Here is a 21706-nt window from a genome sequence, read left to right as displayed (position 1 = left end):
ACAGTACCTACAGTATTGTGTGGTCACCTTCCCCCAAGCTTTGCCTAGGTATCAAAGTGAGCATCACACTTTCCGCAACAACAGAGAAAAAAAACCTTTAAATCCATATCCAGAGCACACATGGCTAAAGACTCAGAGTACCTCTTCATAGACTCCAATTACAAGGCAAGAGATAGGCAATTAAAATTCCCATCACAGAGTGACAAAGCATCTTAAGTGGCTGTGCTATAGTCCTGAAAAGTAGCTTGATGACTCTATTCATTTAGTGCCTGCTGAAGCCTCACCTTCCCATCACTTCTAATTAAGGAGGCAAAAAAAAAGGATTCAAATGCCTCCATGCAGAGTGCTGAAAGCGGGGATGAGCGGAGAAAAGGTAGAGAGGTGTGAAAGTGGAGGGGGGAAAAAGCTATTGGGAACCTGATAAAGAAAAGCAAAATTGTGTTTATTGACAGCAGAGCAGCTGTGATTCAGACAAAACAGCAAATACTCAATGTCAAAAAGTCCAAAAGAAGTGATCCCAGCCAAATTATGACTTGCAAACTGATATTCAAATAGTCGCACTGAAGCATGCACTCACATCTATCGTTGGTTGAAAAAAAGTGTTGAGTCTGACTCAGCTCCATCTCCTATTTTAGGTAAGATTAGATTCAGACTGCCGACATGGTCGACCAGTCATTAGCGCATTTGCCTCGCAGTTCTGTGGTTGAGAGCTGGAATCTGGGCTCTGGCCTTCCTGAGTGGCGTTTGCATGTTGTCACTGTGCTTTTTTTTCTCTGTCTTTTTCTTCAGGTACTCTGACTTCCTCCCACATTAAGAAACAAACAAAACAAAAAAAAACATGCTTCTTATAAAACTCATGACCACAGTTGTGAATCGAAGTATGAACACTTTCTTGTCTATATGTCTCCTGTCAGAGTCAGCTGCGATAGGTTCCAGCCCTCCTGCGAACCTTGTGAGGGTAAGTGCTATAGGAATTGGTTGGATTGATAGATTCAGACTGTCACTGTACAAGACACATCATTTGAGTGACTCGCTGTGGTGACCACTGATGAGACAAGGCCAAAATTTGCAACAACCTTCGGATGATGCAGGACAATTCAGCACCAATTCAAAATTCCTGCACAATTCCTGTAAATTCTTATTTTACAGGAATAATTGTGAATGAATTAAAATACCAAATAGGTAATCAGAAATACAGCCTAGGCATTGTTAAAGTGATGTATATATATATATATATATATATATATATAAAAGGGTATTTCTAAGTGGCCCCTAAGTGTTTGAACAGTTGAGCATCATCATAAAGTTTGAGCTTCAACAAAAATCAGACAATAACTTAAAATATATTTTTGAAAACTATTCCCATCCATTTTCTATACTTGATCATGTTCACAGTCTACCCCTGCTGACAGTTGACTGCGTGAAGCGGTGTACATCTTGAACTGGTCACCAGCCAATCACAGGATACATTTATTTATTTAAAGATATTTGTTTGCATGTATGTTCCCATGAAACATTTTGAAACAATTATTTTCAAAATTCCTCAGATAATTTCCTGTGGGAATTTTCTATTAAGTACAACTACATGGATACATATATTACAATAAACACACTGCTATTGTTTTAAACCCCCAACTGAGCATTATTATCTGAACAAAATAAATCATCTCGGGACTTTTTCATTTTCTGCTCATATTTGATTGCTTGCTCTATGTTTTAATTTGTATGCATTGTTTTCCACATTCATCATTTCCAAGTTATTTCAGCTCATAACCTGACTGTTAACTTGTAGTGCGTCTGACACTTTTCCTTGGTAGCTTCTCCACTTTGAGTCATTCATTGAGTTTGCCGTCTTTACTGTCCTCAAGCGCCCCAATGACAGAGTTCAGACAAAGTTGCTGTTGTCCGCACAGCATCTATGGGTGTCTGCACTACATCTTTATCCCCGAGCCTCTTTTCCTCTGCACCCAGAAGACATTCGACTCGCATTGCTACACCACTCACCTCTCCTCATCCCATCAACTTCTATATTCAACCGCTCCCTTTTCGCCTTCTGCTTTTATTCGTCCGTCTCTCAGGCCTGTGTAACTCCACGGGGACCAGCCATCTAAGCAGAGCCAGTAATCCTCTCAGGATATTGAAATGCCAATCCTTCCTCCTCCCTGACCCACCGCAACACTTCAGCCATCCTGCATCCCTCTCTACTTCTCTGCCTCAGCTAAAGGGCTTTGGAAGTACCACCAGGGGCCGAGACATTCAACCCGCGTGTGTTTTCAATCACTCGCACACACACAAAAGCTGAACAAGCCAGGGGAATATACCATTGCGTCGTATCGTTCTTGCACCTACGGAGATGCACAGAGTTCATTGTATGCAAGCAAACATGAAAAATGTTGTCACGCACAAATGGCCCGCCCGGTGCATGTACCGCAGATGCACGTACACGGCGACACACAAAAAAACAACAACTAGATAAGCAGCCGTGGGTAATTCTGATCCCCCATTTATCCACCCCATGCCACATCTACTCACGCAACCCCTGCTACTTTTCTATCCCAGTCCTCCAATTTATCCATCCATCCAAACATGCAAAACTACGCCCATAACCCCCAATAGCCTGGGGAGCTCTGAAAAAAAATATTTTTAACAATTCCATCTGTTTGGGAGCAATCTACTGCTCCTTAACAAATGTGCAAACATAACTTCAACTTGCATATCGTTGCTGTCAGACGGAATCCTCGCATCTCCAAAATCATTTCAGGAAAAAAAAAAAAGGCATCTTGCTCGAGTTACCGCACACTACATTGTTCAAGTCGGGATTGTACCCTGTTTTGCGCACCAACATGAACACCACACCATAGTCATGTTTGCTATTTTAATTTGCTAAAAAAAATTGCTAATTTATTACATCTTCATCGATTAGAACATTACAAAGAACCTAACTACTATGGTCCTGCTTCTGCAACAAAGCGATATAGCTATCGATTTTTAACAAAAGACACCTATTCAAATGTATCTAACTAATTATGTGTCTTATGTTTTTATGTCTCAAAAGTATTCTCTGTTAGTTGACTGTCTGTTGTCGTACTAGAGCGGCTCCAACTACCGGAGACAAATTCCTTCTGTTTTTTGGACATACTTGGCAAATAAAGATGATTCTGATTCTAACTAGTTTCAATCTTTTCTGTCTTAAAAAAAAAAAAAAAAAAAAAGTTCAGACTTTCAATTTTGAGGATGCGCACAGTCGAGAAGGTGGAGTTCAAAAGAGTAACATTCCAAAATTAAATGCGATTACAAACACTGTTGACTACTACAATCCGCACACATACACAGTATTAATGACTGCAATACCGAATGTCAGTCTAAATACTTTCTGAAAGTCTTCGGAAACCCTTGCAAACACACTCCCCCAACTCCTTGACCAATCCCTCATAACACGGTTAGCAGGCAAACCTAAATATCAAATAGTATCTAAAAATCACAACTATGGCAAGTTGTAACTTGACCAACAGACAAGAGGGGGAGAAAAGATTAGCGAAAGGAAGAATCATGGCCAGAGGAACAATTATAAATACCGGGTTGAAAATATAAATGCTGTATATGTCCATCTTTGTTAAATTTTCATTGCTTACCACATGGATCTATGGTGTTGATCTACTACCCATGATATTTGTTGTTCAATTTGGAGGGGGATGTTGTGTATACAGTTGACATAGACCAATATGTTTTTATTCCATTATGACACTTGTCATATGTCATGAAATATGTTAAGGCTTCGTAGAAAGACCATCATACTGGCTGCTTTCATCTTATTACTCAATTTGAATAACGTGTCACCCATTCGTATGAGCTACGAAGCCCATTTTCCTTTGTTAAATTCAAATGAACTAAGCAAGCAAACAAAAACAACTCATTTCTTATTGTTTTTCTATCATCTGCTTCCTTGCCGTGCATCTTTCAGTGTCACTATTGTCGATTCTCTAATTAGATTGCCAATCTTCGAAGAATTTAGATTTTGTTTGGGTGAGCAATTTGCATACAAATCAACATTTTCAAAAACCAAAAAGGATTGCAGCAAGTTTGTTGGGGAAATATACACTGTATGCGTGTATTCACATCTTGAAGGCCTGGTCTTGTTTTATGTGATTCCTGTGTTTATTTACTTAATTTTACAACAACAATAATTATTGTTATTATTCAAACTCAGCTGTGAGATACTGTCCATTTATCATTACATAAGATTCTTAATTGCTTTAAAAATGTGCTCACCTTTCAGCTCCAACTCTATGAAAGTGACATCTCCTGACTCATAGAATATATAATCTAAAATATCACATATGTTTAATAAACATGACTCACCAGGTAAGTTTGTTGACACATTGACCTGTGTGTAGAACCTCTTGTTGGGCAGAAGCTCAGACACTCCATTCAAAGCCTCCACAGTGAACGTGTAGTTAGTGTTGGGAAGGAGATTGACCACCGTCACCGTTCTCTCCGTCAGACCGACCTGCTGAGGCACAAAACCGATGCTGGCCCCGCAGGGCTCGCACTGCCTGCCAGCGCAGCGCCGGCAACCCACGCTGTAGGTCAGATCGACCCTGCCACCTGTGTCGGACGGCGCAGCCCATTCCAAGATGAGAGTGGACTGCTTCACGGTGTAGACCAAGTCTTTGGGTGGTGAGGGGGGCCCTAAAAGACAAGGAAATGGATTTTAGTTTACTTCATATCAGATTTCACAGAACAACTGAAGTAACTGAAAACAAAGTAAAAGTCCAAAGTCAAAATGTTTTTCTCCAAACCTTTCCACTAGAGCTTGATCAATTACTACTACTACTGCAACTACAGTATTACTAATACCATTACTACGACAACAACATAAATGCTATGATACCATGCTTTGCTCAATCAAAACCCTGTTGTATCCAGAAAGTGATGTTTAAAAAAAAAAAAAAAGTTATTTTGATGAAACATAAGAAAATGCAACCGAAAAACTACATGCACACGTATGTGACATAAGTACTGAAACTTAAAGGGGTTCAGTTATCCCAGAGGCTTATGGAAGTGCTTCTATGACCGGAACACAAAACATGCAGCAGCAAGCATGGACACCAGAGCTAACGTTAGGGTCAACAGTTTAGTACAAGTAAGGCTAATTTGTCTCAGTGGGGCTGAAAGAGGAGAATAAATAGACCTAAGTTAAAGGTACAGTGAGACCAGGAGGTTTGTTTTTATTATCACACTAAAATGTTAAATCACTAAAACTTTATACTGCACCAGCAATATTTGCTCAAATAGAAAATGACTAAGTTTACAGGAAGTCATTTAAAAGCTTAATGTAGCCGATTTGAACTGCTAAGTTAAAGCCTTAACTATTGTCAACTCAAAAGGCATTTTGAAAATCAGCATTTTGCAGTGTACTGAATAATACAACTTACTTCAAGGGTTTGCTCACCTGTGTGTCCAGCAAGCGTTATGTACAGTATATCAGGATACGAACACAGGAGAAACTTTGTCATACTGCTTTGTGTTTCCTTGAAAAGTACAGGGAAGCAAGCAAGGAGGACCGCAGGTCTGTTTGTGTTCTCCGTGGTTTTGCAAACAAAACATCTTGAAAGATCACATCCCATATTTAAAAGAACGTTTTACGTTTTTGGAGTGGAAGAGGCAAACAAACATATTACTGAGGTACAGAAAAGGAATTGATCACTCCAATAATTTGGGGGAAGCCAGCAACTGCATAAAAGCTGTGTTTTGTTTTATTTTACTAGCCCCGAGTGCGTAGCTAGTGTAAAACTGAAAACCTGTGATCCATAAATGTATACTGTACCGTGCAGCACGTACCACTACGGTCCCATCCCTTCTATGGAGAAGGCCTTACAGGTTCTTGTAACAATTGCTTCTACATCTATAATTGGATGGTGTTGATTCGGCCAGGCAAATGCGTGACGTGCTATCACAAATGCGTCTTTGTAAATTTTAATAAGCTTGAACAATCCCCTGGCTAATGATGTGTCACTTCCTCTAAATTAATATATACCATCCCCAGTGTTTTTCTTTCTTTGACTGTCAGATCAATACAATTTTGGGTTATACTTTTATTCTTGGTGGGATCCTCTCCAAGGTATACAAAGTCACTTTAGCTTCTGTGTGTGGAGCTTTTGCATGTTATTTTAAACCCCAGAGTGCTTACAAATACAATAGAGTGCAAGTCATCTGACGGAATATAATCCTCATTCAGTAGTGTCCTGACTAACCTGTGTCTTTTCCCGCAGTCCATGCAGACAGAGGGCTCAATAGAGTTGAGGTCCATTAAAGCCCATGCATTTTATATGCCAAGGTGTGTGTACGTGTGTGTGTGCGCGTGTGTCCTGCGCAATGAATAAGTAAAGGTGTGCTGCCATGTGCGTGAGCAAACACGTCACATACCACAGCTGTTCCCTCACTCCACTGGACCCACATTGAGAGGAGAATTACATAAGATCAGAAGAGCATTTAGTGTGAACCCACACGCATTTAATGTCGACTCAGCTGGGACTTTATTCATGTTTGCTTTGCCTTGGTAAATAACTTTCCTCGTTTCTGCTTGACAATTTAAATGCATAACCCAAGTCTGTGTCCCCGTCCTACTCTCCTCGACTCATCTTTCTCCTATCTTTTGCTCTTGTTGTACACTCCCCATCTGAGACAAACTTCCTTGTTGATTTACATAAATTCCATCCGCCTGCAAATTGTCTGCCGTAAATGTAAAGCAAATTCAAAAGGAATGCCTCAACCTATGGGAGTGGCTTTTTGCACATATAATTAAAACCTATACACTATCCGCATTGATGGATTCATCCAGGCTACTAGTCAATACAGTTCTATGTTTGTCATTCTTGCTGGTGGTTGTCAGCATCAAACAATCAATTTGCGGAGGCATACATTGGGAAACATTGTGCATCGCTTTTTACAACACATTTGTTTTCTCCCCAAAGCAGTTAAAATGCTGCCATCATCGCACCGTCAGCAGCAATTCCACTCACTGCAAAGAAATGTACCTCAGATGACATTGGAACTTTTCACTTGTAAATATAAAAGTAACTTGTCTAAAAATGCATGTTTGTGTTTATCGGTGATAACATGGGAAAAAATGACATTAAATAAAACCATATTTAGATAGAATGCAATGCGGACCTCCGATTGTTGATCGTTTATGTGTTATGTATTATTATTATTATCATCAGGTATGTAGCATATATTTGTGTGGATAAAAATGTGTACTCATAGGTCAAGCATATAAAATGATTAAACTTTCGTCTTGGCAAATCAACTGCTTATGGTTCAACAACATTTCATGCTGCTTGGGGTTTCCAATCAGGACCAACAGTTCTCAAAATCTTGCAGCTGCACCGGTAAAGTTGACACCCTGATGCAAGCATCAAGGCATACATTTGGAATATTTCTGCAGAGTTCGTAAAATATTAAAACGCACATTTTATCTTCAGTTAAAAACAACTGAATGGATGTTTATGGGTTGCAGTACTCTCAAACGCCAGTGGGTGGGGCCTTGCGTGCACGTTTGTCGCTCTGTCCCTTTTGGCTGCTGTCAGTTCAAACGAAGAAAAGCACTCTTTGATGACTGTAAACCAAGATTTCGAGGGGACCTGCTAATTAATTTAGGGTCCAGTAGCTGTCTTCTCGTGGCTGTCTCGAACAGTAGGGCCACAGGGAAGAATGCAGTTTATCAAGCTGTGGGGGAGTCACTATGACTCCTCAGGTGGCGGGGAGCATGTCCGCTTACAGGTATATGTTACACTGATCAAACATAAATGCAACACTTGCTCTCATTTAGCTGAACTCAAAGATTTAGGACTTTGTTTGCACACAAAAGGCCTATTACTCTCAATTATTGTTCACAAATATGTCTACATGCCTGTAACGAGCACTTCTTCTTTGCTGAAATAATCAATCTACCTCACAGGTGTGGGATAAATAGATGCTGATTACACAACATGATTACTGCTCAGGTAAGCCTTATGCTGCTCACAATAAAAAGCTACTTTAAAATAGACATTTTTATCACGCAGCACGTTGCTACAGATGTTGGAACTTTTAAGAAAGCTTGCAACTCACATGCCGACTGTAGGAATGTTCACCAGTTATTGAACGTAAATTCATTTTTTATTTTATTTCTCTACCATAAGCAGTATCCAAAGGTGTTCCAGAGAATTTGGCAGTACATAAAATACAGTAAAACTACATTTGTCTGCTGTACCATCAATATGAAACAAAAAAGCCGGTTTCAGGTTAATTATGTTCAAGTAGATTTGCAAAGCATGTTCAACCTATATTTAATTGAATACACTACAAAGACAAGATATTTAATGTTCAAACTGATAAACTTGATTGTTTTTAGCAAATAATCATGACCTTAGAATTTTATGGCTGCAACAGGTTCCAAAAAAGCTGGGACAGGGTCATGTTTACCACTGTGTGTAACAACATTCAATACACATTTGGGAACTGAGGACACTAATTGTTGAAGCTTTCTAGGTGGAATTCTTTCCCATTCTTGCTTGATGTACAGCTTCAGCAGTCCGGGGTCTCCGCTGTCGTATTTTACGCTTTATAATGCGGCACACATTTTCAATGGGAGACAGGTCTGGACTGCAGACAGGCCAGTCTAGTACCCACACTCTTTTACTACGAAGCCACACTGTTGTAACACGTGCAGAATGCGGTTTGGCATTGTCTTCTGAAATAAGCATGAAAAAGACGTTGCTTGGATGGCAGCATATGTTTCTCCAAAACCTGTATATACCTTTCAGCATTAATGGTGCCTTCACAGATGTGTAAGTTACCCATGCCATTGGCACTAACACAGCCCCAAATATCTTGTCTTTGTAGTGTATTCAATTAAATATAGGTTGAACATGATTTGCAAATCATTGTATTCTGGTTTTATTTAAGTTTAACAACGTCCCAACTTCATTGGAATTGTACTTTATTTCTCGATTAATAAAAACACTCGCCCTTCTTACTCCTGTTCTCTATCCATGTGGAGGATTGGCCAAATCTGGGGATAATCATAATTACTGAATCAATTGTGTAATTAATGTGGTCATTAGGCTGCTACAAACGTTATCGCACACGGATCGGAGAGCTCAGCAATCAATATTGTAATTAAACCACACCATAAAAGCCAGTATGACTACACACTCAAGAATCTGTAGGTACACACTAGTGAATGTGAATGTATGCATACAGACCATGTACACACAGACTTAGTGACCTCATGGTTTTAGTGCCCTGAGTAGTTCGAGGATATACAGCCCATTATTTTACCATCTAATTACTAAGCTGTTCTCTATGCAGAAATCAATACAGCTCCCCTGTATGGTCTTTGTCCTATTGGCCCTGTAATGCATCTTTATTGGAGAGTTGTGGTATTTGACATGCAAGATGAGATGTGGGGGTGGTGGGGGGGGGAAGGCAAAAGATGAGGAATGAAATGATAATGTGCACACAGTGGGGATGAGTTTGTAGTGTGCCGCGTGTGCTTGTTGCTCCAGGACAGAGGGATGAAATTTCAGTTTGACAGAAGGATGAAGAATAGTGTCGCAATATGTGCCCGTATGAAATGAGCGAACTGAGAAAAGAGGAAATGAGAAGTGACAAAGAAGACCGTTGAGTGGTAGTGATGAGTTAAAGGGGCCCTACTATGCTCATTTCAAGCTCTGTCTCTCCCTCTCTTATTCAGGGACTAAAATCATTCAGTTCAAAGCTGCAAGGACTTCTGCCAAGGCCACCAACACACTAGCATTATTACTTTCTTACTATACACACACACATTAAAAAAAATTAAAAATTCTACATCCATCCATCCATACATTTTCAACACGGCTTATCCTGGTTAGGGTCACGGGGCGCTGGAGCCTATCCCAGCTGACTTCGTGAGACAGGCGTACTACACCCTGAACTGGTCGCCAGTCAGTCGCAGGGCACATATCGACACAGACAACCATTCGCACTCACATTCACACCATCAATGAGTGGGAACTGAACCCACACTGCCCGCACCAAAGTGAGGCGAGTGTACCGCTACACAATCAGTGACACAATTTAAAATTATTCAGACCATATTTCAAGTTTAAGAATTTCGATTATATCAGAGACACCTGGAGAGAGTTATTGATATTACAGTGGTGCCTTGATTTACAAGCGCCCCAATTTACGTGCTTTTCAAGTTATGATCTTTCATTTGGCTTATTATTATTTTTTTACTTTGTGAAGTGATTTTTATTTTTTACAGTACAGTGCTATTTTTCTTTATTTAAAAACACGTTGTTTCTTTATTAAAAATATGACACTGAGGTCCAGACTAGCCGCTGACATTTGTGTTTAATGTTTTGCATTGCAGATTGAACCTAAAACCTTGAAGCCTGCTGAATCCTGCTGTACTTTGTGGTGCCTTGAAGCCACCGACAGCACTGAAGCGGAAAAATACTCAAAGTAGGTTCCTTTTCCTTGGACTGAGCTCATTATTTGAAGATGTTCAATGAGAGGAAATAACATAATCGGCTCTCTTTAAGAAGTCATACTGCATTGAGGTGGTCCATTAAATGACTCTTCTTTATAATGGTTATATCAGCAAATGGCTGCAAAATAGTTTAAGATTTGTTGGATGTGAATAGAATGGAATGCATAAAGATAAAGAAAATGGCTTAATGGGTTTACTTTAAATGTAATGTGAACCTAATGTTAAAATATATAAAACGAGGGAGGAATACCGGTGATAGTAGGGTATTACATGTTAACTATAGAAGAAATGGTGCATAGCGAAAATATGTTTTTAGGAGGCCCTTCAGAGTAAAGGCACAAGTTAGAAGATGTTATGGTTTGTGGCAAGTAGATTTGAAACATGGAATGTCATTTTTTTTCCTTCTCTCCAGGGGAGCATCAACTGCTCAGTCATATCAAATGCGGACTGGATTTAGCTATCTTCACATTCTTGATATGATTGTGGAGATAAATTCCCACAAAATGAAACAAGCCCGAAAAAGTAATTTCAATAAATAAATGAGAAGTGTGCATGGGTCACTGGCTGGAAAACATATCACATTAGTTTCCTGGGGGAGAAAAAAAAAAAAAAAAAAAAAAAAGACAAAGGACATGATGCATACTGTCTTTGTCTTGGGGCGTGCTTGGCAATTTTTCAATGCAATACAATAGCAGGGCAGGTACAGAAGGTGAAGGAGGGGTGAAGGCTGTGGTGGAGAGAGACAGATGAGATGTGGAATGAAGGGATGAGGAGGAGCAGAAAAATTGAATAAAGGATGAGGATGGATATTCAAAAACGGCAGTACGAGAGGAGGTTGCAGGTTAGATGAAGAGGTGACAGATAAGAGGCTATAGAGTAAAATACATGACTTAAGTATTTCCTTAACAAGGAAATGGTGGAGCGACATACTGCTGAACATCCAGAATAACCAAGTGACAGGCATACAATTGCTCATTTCATGCAAAAGCTTCCATAAGCAAGATTGCAAGAAAATTCCAAGCGGACGATGATGCTTCAGGAGCCACATGTAAACAAATGTAAATTATTATTACGTGTGCATGGTGAGGAGGGGGAGTCCAGCGGGGTTCTGAAGTGGTCCTCTTGGCACACACACACCACTGAGCCCTCATCCTCGGAAACACTGTTTGCTGGACAGGGAAAGCACTCCTGCTGCCTGGAGGACATCTTGTATGATCCAGGGGGACATGCTGCAAGAAACACATAAAACATCAGCTAGGGCAATCTGCACATGCGCACCTGTGCACCACTTATCTTATTATATAGAGGAAGAAAGTTACAACAATATTCTTGCAATACTGCAAACATGCTTTATTGTATTATAACAATTGTAATATTTAAAACAAATACTGATTTAAAATTAGTATTATTGTTGACTTGGTGTGTAACTGCACTTCAGATTCCAGGCATTAGTTCTTGAAAGTGTGAAAATAAGAACAAATGGAGGAATGAAAGAGTACGTGAGTGAATCCGCAGGGAAGCGCAGACGAGAAAAGAAGACTTTGCCTAAATCCATTTGACAGGAACAATTTTCACATCACGTGTGATCAGTGGTCGGCACAAGTGAGCGTTTCAAAGAGCGCTTGGGAGAAACTCTAAATAATGATTAAAAAAAAAACCTTGGAGGACTGTGCCAGCCTACAGTTTTGAAAGCCTCAAACTCCATTTTGGGGTGTTGTTTTCAGTCGCCCCACTCTATTTGCAAGACGTTTGAAGTATCTGCAACATTCTCAAGTGTAACTGCTACACTTGAGGGAGCGACTACAAAAGGTGGGAATATGGTTGAGGGCGATAAGCACTTATGACCTTACATGCGAGTACACTACACGCCATGCAACAGGAGCTTAATGAAGCTCAATGCACGCGTGACAAGATGGCTCACATAAACACGCAGAATAAAAAGTGGTTATTTCGCACTCTCTCGCTATGCAGTTTCATTTTCCACTTGCCATGCCTTTGGAGCAGGTGATAATGGGTGTGAAATCAGGATGCCAGCTCCTGCTCAATACTCTGATCTCTCTTCTGAGACTATATTATAAACAATGGGCATGCATTAGCAGCTTCCTCTCTACTCTGCATTGCATTCTGGCTCCCTTCATTCCCTTCAAAAACATATAACCTCCCATTGGTATCCTTCTTTCAGAGTTAACTCTTTAGGCTTAAACCAATTTTAATAATCAGGCTGTCAACACGCAGACAGATAGAGTATTTTTAAGACAAAATTTAAAAAGAAGAAAAAGACAATCACTGACCTCCACCCCCAAAAATCCTTGTTAACATATTGTCAGGCTTTACACTGGACAAGCATACCATATGACTAAAATCTTGTCTCATGTGAAGGTGTTTGTTCATAGTTTGTTTTGCTTCCCCAGCTATAACTTTCTTTACACCCACAAAGTGGATGCTGTATAAATTAAGTAGCACCTGTCCAAAGCTATCCTGCAGGCTATGTACTCTCATGAGCAGTACATAAATAAGGTGGGCTTCAAGGATCACCACAAATCCTACCCGCTGAATGCTACCGAATGGCTGTGGAGTCTACCTCATGGAAAGCCCCCTACTTGGCTATGCAGGAGAGGCACACCTCAGGTGGCAAAGTTGCTGTCTAACAATTGGAAATTTCACTCCCAGTGCAGTTTAAGTCCTGTTGAAGGACGCTTGAGCAATACAAAACACCTTAACTCCTGGCGCTGCGTCTTGTGCATGTAGCATATGCCGACATTGAAAATGAGCTCAAGAACCTTGAATGTCTTACAGGGTTACATTGGTGTAGCGCAATTCCTTAATATGTAAGTATGAGTCAGACTCATAACATGTATAGTACAGAAAAGCCAGCACAGCAGTGAAGCATGGATGTGCAGAGGAGGCAGTAAGACAGAGCCATATAATGATGTGAAATCAAATTCATTTAGATTTTAGTTCTCTGGTCTGGGTTCTATATTTTGTTTCTTATTTTCTTAATTCTTTTTGAGTCCAATAAGGTGCATGATTTCAAAATTGCTTATTTTTATTTATACCCTGTTCAAATACATGGGCGATATGCGAAGTGCGGCAGCGAGCGGCCTAACCTCATCTCAGATTGCGCAACCCCTCACTAACTGGTTTGAGGCAGCTTGTTATTGGCAGGTGCCTATTTCTGTCTCTCTATATGTCTCCAATATAATGTTTTAATAAATGTTTAATGTGCACTCATTTTCCATTGTCAGGCAAATGTATTTATTTTTTGGTGTTTTGGTGAGCTCATAAAACTGCAGATTAAAAAAAAGTGCAAGGTGAGGCAGACTACTTTGCCACACTAAAGACACGGATTAGAGTTGCTGCCGTTCTTCTAATCAGAACCATACCCATCAAGTGGTTTAGTCTAAACCTTTATGGAATATATATCTAACCTTAAAAATGTCTCGAAAACGGATCTAATTAATAATAATTTTTTAAAAAGCCCAACACCGGAACTGGAAGATCTGCTTCAAACATCAGGTAAAAAAAATAACCCGTTCTTTTAGAACTGAGTTGCACACACATAAGGACTGGCTTATTAAAATGTATTTTTTTCCGCACACAACTTGGAAATCTAATGAGTAGCCTATTGAATAAGTAATACATTGCAATACACACTCTTTCTAAATCCCTGGAAATCCAACAGTCCTTATGGCCAAAGATTATGTGTGTGAAAAGAATGCTGATATGAATTTCTACCACTTTTTAATGTCAGCCTGCCACATCGCTCTGTTTGGCTCCTGCATTTGTAAATCGGACTCTAATGTCAATGCCTCATCAGTCATGATGAGTCTGCTATATACAGTATTAGAACCATAGAATCAAATGCATCTCATGCCAAAACTTAAGTGTAGGAACATTAGTCAATTGTTGTGGTTGTTGTTAACATGATCTGGAGACGATCATACAAAAAGGCAATATGAATAGAGAATATGATTGATGACTCTAACCAGATGCAAAAGAGACTACACAGATTGCGTAGTCCTTCAATAAATATATATTTGATTCATTACTTATATCTCATTAATATTTTCATCATTTGTTTGGATTGCACAACAAATAAAACACATTTAGAAAGAAGCTTTTGGAGGAATATGGTACATATTCTAGCCACAACTTTATTTGTTTAATATTACAAGGAAAACACCTTCATTTTACAAAACAATCATATTTCACATAAGTACTAATTTAAAAAAAATATTTGTAACCAATAGTTTATAAAATATTTATATGCCATACCACTTAATATCATTATATTAAGTGTTACAAATACTGTATATGGCGTGTGTCCAGAGAAAGCGCCGGTACTGGTCTCAGACTGTTACATTCATGTGGGAACTTCAACATTTACAGCACTTGTTAAAGTTAGGACTTTATTCACGTATGAAAACAATTGTTTTAAATTTAAATGTAATACTCCTACTTTGTAGTAGAAGATGGGCCGTGGAGGAAGCTATTTAATTTTGCTTCACTTCTGGATAAACATGAGGATACAGGATTGAATTTAAAATAATTTGGAAGATTGGATTTACATGTATTACTTCACTTTTCTCTTACCATATGATTGAAAATTGAAAATTAAGATAGCTGGGATAGGCTCCAGCACGCCCGTGACCCTGGTGGGGATAAAGCGGTACAGAAAATGGATGGATGGAAGATGTGTGCATCTATGAAAGCATAAAATGTAGCGTTAATCCATATTAAGATTCAAAATCTGAAACACGGTACAAAATGACTGCAACAAAAAAAAGAACAACTATCCGTGACAAGAATATTTGAAATTACCCCACGTATTGTGTGCTTTATTTACAGTAACAGACAAGAGGCACAATAAAATTAGCTGTGTCTTTTACACATCACGCAAAACACTGTCTGCACAAAAGCCTGGCGATTACATATTGATTCAATATTTGACCAACACGTATGTTTCGTGCACGTAAGATTGGCAATGTCTTTCTTTTCTCTATAAGAACCCTGTAATCGACTTTTTAATGTCTGTTGTTTCACAGCAGTGAAAAGCCTCTCGGTTTTAGCTAACCATTAAGCCAAGCCTGGGGACATAACAGAAACAGCACTGAAATACAGTCTTTGTTCCAGAATGTTCTCCTACCACCCTTCCTCCACCACGCCAAGAACATCAAGTAAGTGAACAGCTGCAATTCTGTATTCATCCATGAGAAAACAAAAGTGTTTTTGCATTTTCTGGCATAGAGAAGTATTTGTAACATAGATAAGATGGTTGCATTTACGACTTCTCTCTTCATTTCACCACCCCACCCGGTGTTTTAAAATAGAGGCTCTATCGGCACAATATGAGCTGCTCGGATAACAAAGGAGGCTGGTTTCGTACGCTGCCAATCATCTTCCACAGCGAAGGGTCATTCACAGGGCTGCCGAAAGTCAATGCCGTGCAATGTCACGTCACTCAAAATGGACCAGCAGCCATCTGTCAATAAAATGTGGAATCTCAAGAAAAGCATTAGGGCAGGGAAGGAAATAAAGCTTTCAAACGAGATCATTCAAATCATTAGACAAAGTGTTTGTAATCCTTGATTTGCCTTTTTATTGCTTAGATATATACTTTGTGTTAACTGGAAATGAGAGTTTTAGGGAGAAGAGACAGAAGGAGAGATCTGCCAGGACAGCTGGCAAACCAACTGATCACTTTGAGTGGACTGGGAGGCTCGATTAAACGCAACACGGCAGTACATGTGCACACGCACATATTTAGATCTCTTCCTTCAAGGTGTTAGACTAAAGATATGCAGTTTCATTCCAAGATGGGGGGTGTAGCGTGAGACCGACTGCTGTGAGGGACAGTGAGGAGAAACAGACGGACGCACGGACAGATTCATGCGAGATGGTGGGCTACGTACTGTGCAAAGAGAGGACAATAAACAGCGAGGGAAAATGGACTCCTTCAGTTTGACAGATAGACAGAGTCAGACTACTGATAAGCAAACATGCAGTGCATACAGATGAGAGTCAGTGAAAGAAACAGCCGTTTGAGCTGACAGCGAACGAGACTGAGGTCTTCTATAGTGGGAATATAAGCGACTGTGGCATGGCCTGTCATGTAGAAATGCTTTAAAGCCAGAGGGAAGTGAGGATGTGTTCACACTTTTAATGTGGTTCTCTGGATTGCACCAAAGCACATTTTACATTTTAGATTGCTTTCACGTCTATATAGTTCACTTTCTCCATTAATCAGATGATTGGTTTGTAATCTTGGTCATGGTTTGCAGAGTGATTCGATTCAACACAGTACACTGCACTTTCTATATTTCATCCTGGTTAACTTGGCATGTTGGCATTTTTACAAACCAATTGGAAAGCATAAAGGATTGTGTGACACAACTAAAACTTTCAAAACAATATAACTTTTGTTTGGACGGTATGGACCATTGGATATGCATTCAATTGTACATGTTCATAGCCTGTGAACATTCTCATACATCTAGGTAATTTAATTCTCAGGGCTTGAATCGATAGGTTGTCTCAGAAGATGTTTTGCCTCTCATCAGAGCAGGCTTCATCAGTTCATGCAACTAGCCTTTAGCCTTAGTCTGTCTGTCGTCAGTCTGCTTTCATGGAGGACTACAGAAATATGAGAGGGTTCACTGTTGAGAGGCTGAAATTCAGAGGATTTTGACAATTTTAAGTCAAACAAGGTCTGTAAACGATTAATCGATAATCAAAATAGTTGATTAATTTGATAATTGATTAATTGTCAATTAACTGTTCCCCCTCTACTCCGCCATATGACTGAATATTCTCAGTCACACCCATAAATTCTACAATGTGAAAAACAAAATCTTACAACTCGTTTATAAGGAAAATTGAAATGGCCGCTCCTTCAACAACTGCTCAAGTATTGTACATTTTTTTTATATTAATGGTTAAAAAAAAAATGCATAATTCTGGTGACTGCAAAAAACGACAGTATGAAAGAAAAAATAAATAAGTCAGATGTATTTAAATGTTAAAGTATGTTCACATTAGTAATGAACTTCAAACTACCACCATAAACAATAAAGCTACTTTAGTTGAAGCTGGTTAGATATTGGCATTTGTACAGATATTTGATATTAAAATTAATGTTATTTTTCTTATTAAAACCAAACAATGCACACATAACACCAGAGTTGGTGTAACACTAATATTCCAGTTCAGTTAACACAATATATTGTGACTTCAAAAAGTATAAGGTCATAAGGTAGACTTTAGCCTTTGAGAAAGGAATCAATTTGAGGTTTCGTTCTTATTTTCGCTTGCTTCCATTAACCTTAAACATGAACATTAATAAATCATGAAGCACTTAACACAATAAATGTGAGCCCTGCTGATTGCCCACAATAATTAAACTACAAGAGGACTGCTTCATAAACATCTTTACCGATCTTTGTTGGGGACATCAAAAACAATACATATTAAATGACAGTGTCATCGTATCACTTAACATTGATTTGAAATGTCAGGGTGTTTGGATTTACGATGATAAAAAGGTAGAGGGGTGAGAGAGGTAATGGCGTGAAGGAGAGATACAAGGGAGGCAGGATGTGATTCCAGCAGGTGGAAATTAATAATTCAGAGCGCTTTAATTCACATCAATGCCCTTCGTGCGCCTGATGCTGATTCCGATGCTAATTCTTTCAGCAAGTAGGCAGCTTTAAGTTGTGCAAAATGAATACTTATTACGATGAAGGTCTCTTTTGCACTGACACACAAACTCAGGTGCTTGGTGTCAGAGAGGTAGGAGGTTTGGGAAGGAATGACTGATCCATTTAAGCCTTGCACGCTAAAGCAGATTATTATTAAAATTCTGAAATGATAGGCCTGTTATTATACCTGTTCAGATTTTATCATAGAATGTGATGGTGCAGGTTTTTCTATAGTCTAGCCCTTATGGAACACAAAAAGAAATCATGCAGGGGTGTAATGTGGGCTGCCAACGCCTACAGCGAGTTAAGTATCCATACCCGCTAACATGTGAACCTTTAGCATGGGTATCTTCCACCAGCCCAGCAATGAGCATTTTTGAACCTCTCTCTTGTGTTTGCACATAAAGAAGTCAGCAAAACACAAGCTGTTGTAAGTAAAAGCCACATCATGCTGTGCATATACTGCGTAGTATTCATATGCAATATCAAACTGTAAGTTCAATAAAAACATAAACACAGACCACAAATAACACACATGCACGAACCGGTCAGTGGCCACAAAACTTGGAATTTAACATTTTACATTCCTTTGCACATACTTAAGGCATCATGTGTTCAATAGCTTTATAATGATAAAAAAACAATTATTCTAAATGTGCCCTTCAACATCACTATATTGTAGGTTGGTAAAGTCAAGTGGATGGTGCGTGCAACATTTTGCCTGACAGTAAAACAGTGACCCTAGTAAGTAAACCACCTGATTCAAGTTTTGTTTTATGTATAACAGGCTAACATTAAGTAAATAGTGGAGAGGAAAAAAAAAAAAAAAAACCTTTGTGACATCTTTACAGTGTGACTTTTGAAGAACAATTGTCCCTCGCACTGCATGCATCGTGATAATGTGTCTCACCGCTTTGAAGATATGACTGAATTAGGGGATAAATCCCTGCTATTAGCTGAGAAGTAAAGACATCATTGGAGTCCACTCAGTGACTGACTGCTGCCTTACAATGTAATCAGGGAGCTCAAGCTCTGAGCTGTGCACCATTCAGGTCAAAGCTTTGCCTTCTCATTTTATTCGTGGTTCTGCTCTGGTTACCGCAGACTGACATCACACGGAGAGCACAGGAGGATAACTGGGAGTATTAATGTCAGCAGTGCTGTGTCTGAACTTTACACTGGAGACGCTTCTAATTCTGCTGACATGCAGAATGTAACACACAGACGCAACACATCGCAACATAAAAAAACACACAAAAGGCAGACCACTCACACATTTGTTCAGTGGCCTGCTCACTGAGGCCTGCACTTAGAGAGGGAACAGTTGACATTACCAGCGTAGTTATATCACAATACAGACGCGACAAAGTGTTCTTCTGTTACATCACTAGGCTAAAGTGACATGTCTGTCCAATCTATCGGGCATACTGGTCAATCGCAGGGCACATACAAACAAACAACCATTCGCACTCACATTCACACCTATGGGCAATTTAGAGTCTCCAATTAATGCATGTTTTTTTTGGGGATGTGGGAGGAAACCGGAGTGCCCGGAGAAAACCCACGCAGGCACGGGGAGAACATGCAAACTCCACACAGGCGGGGCCGGGGATTGAACCCGGGTCCTCAGAACTGTGAGGCTGACGCTCTAACCAGTCGTCCACCGTGCCGCCGAAATTCATACCACTACAACAAATTACAAACAGAACATTAAAACAGAACATAATTGCTTTAAAAGGGCAGCACTTTTAAAAACCTCTTCTTTATTGGATCTCATTAGACTCTGCAGGTGTTAATGTTGTGGCCAATTAGTGTATATTGACCTAATGTAGGCAAATCACCAAAAATACAACACAATCCAACAATTCTACTTTATGAACACATGCTCACTCACTTGGGACCAGAAGTGAGTAAACTGTAGGGCATCAAACACAGATGTCAATCAGGAACTGTTGACAGAGCTTTGTCTTCTATTTGCCCTAAGTTGTCATCTTCTCCTTGCCTAAATCTAATGTTTACCTTCCTCCTTTTTCATCTCCTTGACTGCTATTAGTTGTGTGCCCAGCCAAACATGCACTGCCCTGACCCAGTCACTTGCCATCTCTATAGATCTACCATTTCTTCAAAGTCCTCTTCTATCAAGGTTTTCTTCTCCAATTCTTCTCACGTAGAGGCATAGACTTTGCTATAATGTTGTTCATACTTATGTTAATTGCACGGACTGTGGGGCTCTCTAAAGAAACCTTTGCCTGGCTATCAACCCAGCAGCCACGGCAGCCTCATTTGTCCGAAACATAGTGCAGTGTAGGATTTTGGCCATTTTCTTTTTTTCTTTTCCGTATTCAAGTTTTCTCACGGTCTATCACTATACTCGTGATGGAGCACATTGGAAAGGCGCTGCTGAGTCCCAGAGGCTCAAATGCACAGAACAGTTTGGCCAGCAGTCTACCACTGCTGCCAATACGTTCCCTGCAGGCCCCTCACATACTGATGGAGTCCCTCACATTTCTCAAGTTCTGATCAAGGTCTGACATTTTTTCCACATTCTGTCAAGGGTCTTGTCAATAGTTGGACGTTGGGCAGCTTCAGAACACAATTGTGGCCACAGCACACTTGAATAAAGCTCCCCTGCCAGACCTTGCTTTATACCCCCTCCCAGACCGCAAGCACTATGTCAAACTGAAGTAGAAGGCAAACGTGCAGTATCACAAGGGCTCCGTAAAATTACTGCATCACACATCTGGACATGCCATGATGGAACGAGACAAAACAGCTAACGTACACGCTTGCTTTCCTTGAGAACCATGACAAAACAAGGCAAAACGGGACAAAACTCACCAAACGCGGCAAAACATGACAAAACTTGAAAGGACAGTGAGATGCTGGGGAAATACAACAGACCAGTTTTGACACATCATCTTGCGTGCTGTCACTATTTTGTTTTAATTCACACTCTTTGACTATGACCGGGTTTGAGGTTTGTACTCCATACAGTGACTGCGATGGGAAATTTCTTTTGACAGTTTAAAAATCTGCCCAGCCGACAATGACAATCATAGCCGTTACGTTTGCCCATCCGGTCTCATGTCCATCGTATCTCATAAGATTGTGCAGGTGTAAGTACAGTCAATCATTGGCTGCATAGTGTCTAATGCAATATTAAATAGCAAATTTAAAATCTAGGCTGAGCTGACAACAGCATTCTTCATCACTTGTGAGGGAAACTTAACTTGCGACTGATGCTGCCAGTGACAATATAATTAGTTCACTTGAAGATTCACTGATTGGTTGTGATATGTGCTGAAGAATCTCTCTTTCAAATCAATTTAGAAGACACTAAGCAGCCATAATCAGACCGTAAAGTGCACTGGCAGGATGTGTTTCAAGTGGCTTGCAGGAAAAGAGCAAAATAAGATTATTGTCAGCGTTAAGGAAGTGGGGCGGGGGAGACACATCCATCAGAATTCTTTATACTCTTACATATGAGCAT

General features: G+C 39.8%; 1 protein-coding gene across 6 annotated transcripts in view; it reads right to left on the bottom strand.

The window, feature by feature from the left end:
• The window catches only part of LOC133470906 (ephrin type-A receptor 7-like), a 361573-nt gene that overhangs the window by 45733 nt on the left and 294134 nt on the right, over positions 1 to 21706 (bottom strand). For 5 of the 6 annotated variants that reach the window (XM_061759845.1, XM_061759847.1, XM_061759850.1 and 2 more), the window contains 2 exons: positions 11593 to 11748; positions 4360 to 4689 (listed from right to left, as the gene is read on the bottom strand). In XM_061759845.1, the coding sequence (XP_061615829.1) occupies positions 4360 to 4689; positions 11593 to 11748 (486 nt within the window). Of the gene's footprint in view, positions 1 to 4359; positions 4690 to 11592; positions 11749 to 15108; positions 16002 to 21706 lie in introns of those variants that run through there. The other variant, XM_061759849.1, reaches the window with a different exon arrangement.

This window comes from Phyllopteryx taeniolatus, chromosome 21 (genome assembly GCF_024500385.1).
Source record: "Phyllopteryx taeniolatus isolate TA_2022b chromosome 21, UOR_Ptae_1.2, whole genome shotgun sequence".
Lineage (NCBI taxonomy): Eukaryota > Metazoa > Chordata > Actinopteri > Syngnathiformes > Syngnathidae > Phyllopteryx > Phyllopteryx taeniolatus.
This window is presented reverse-complemented; position numbering and strand designations above follow the sequence as displayed.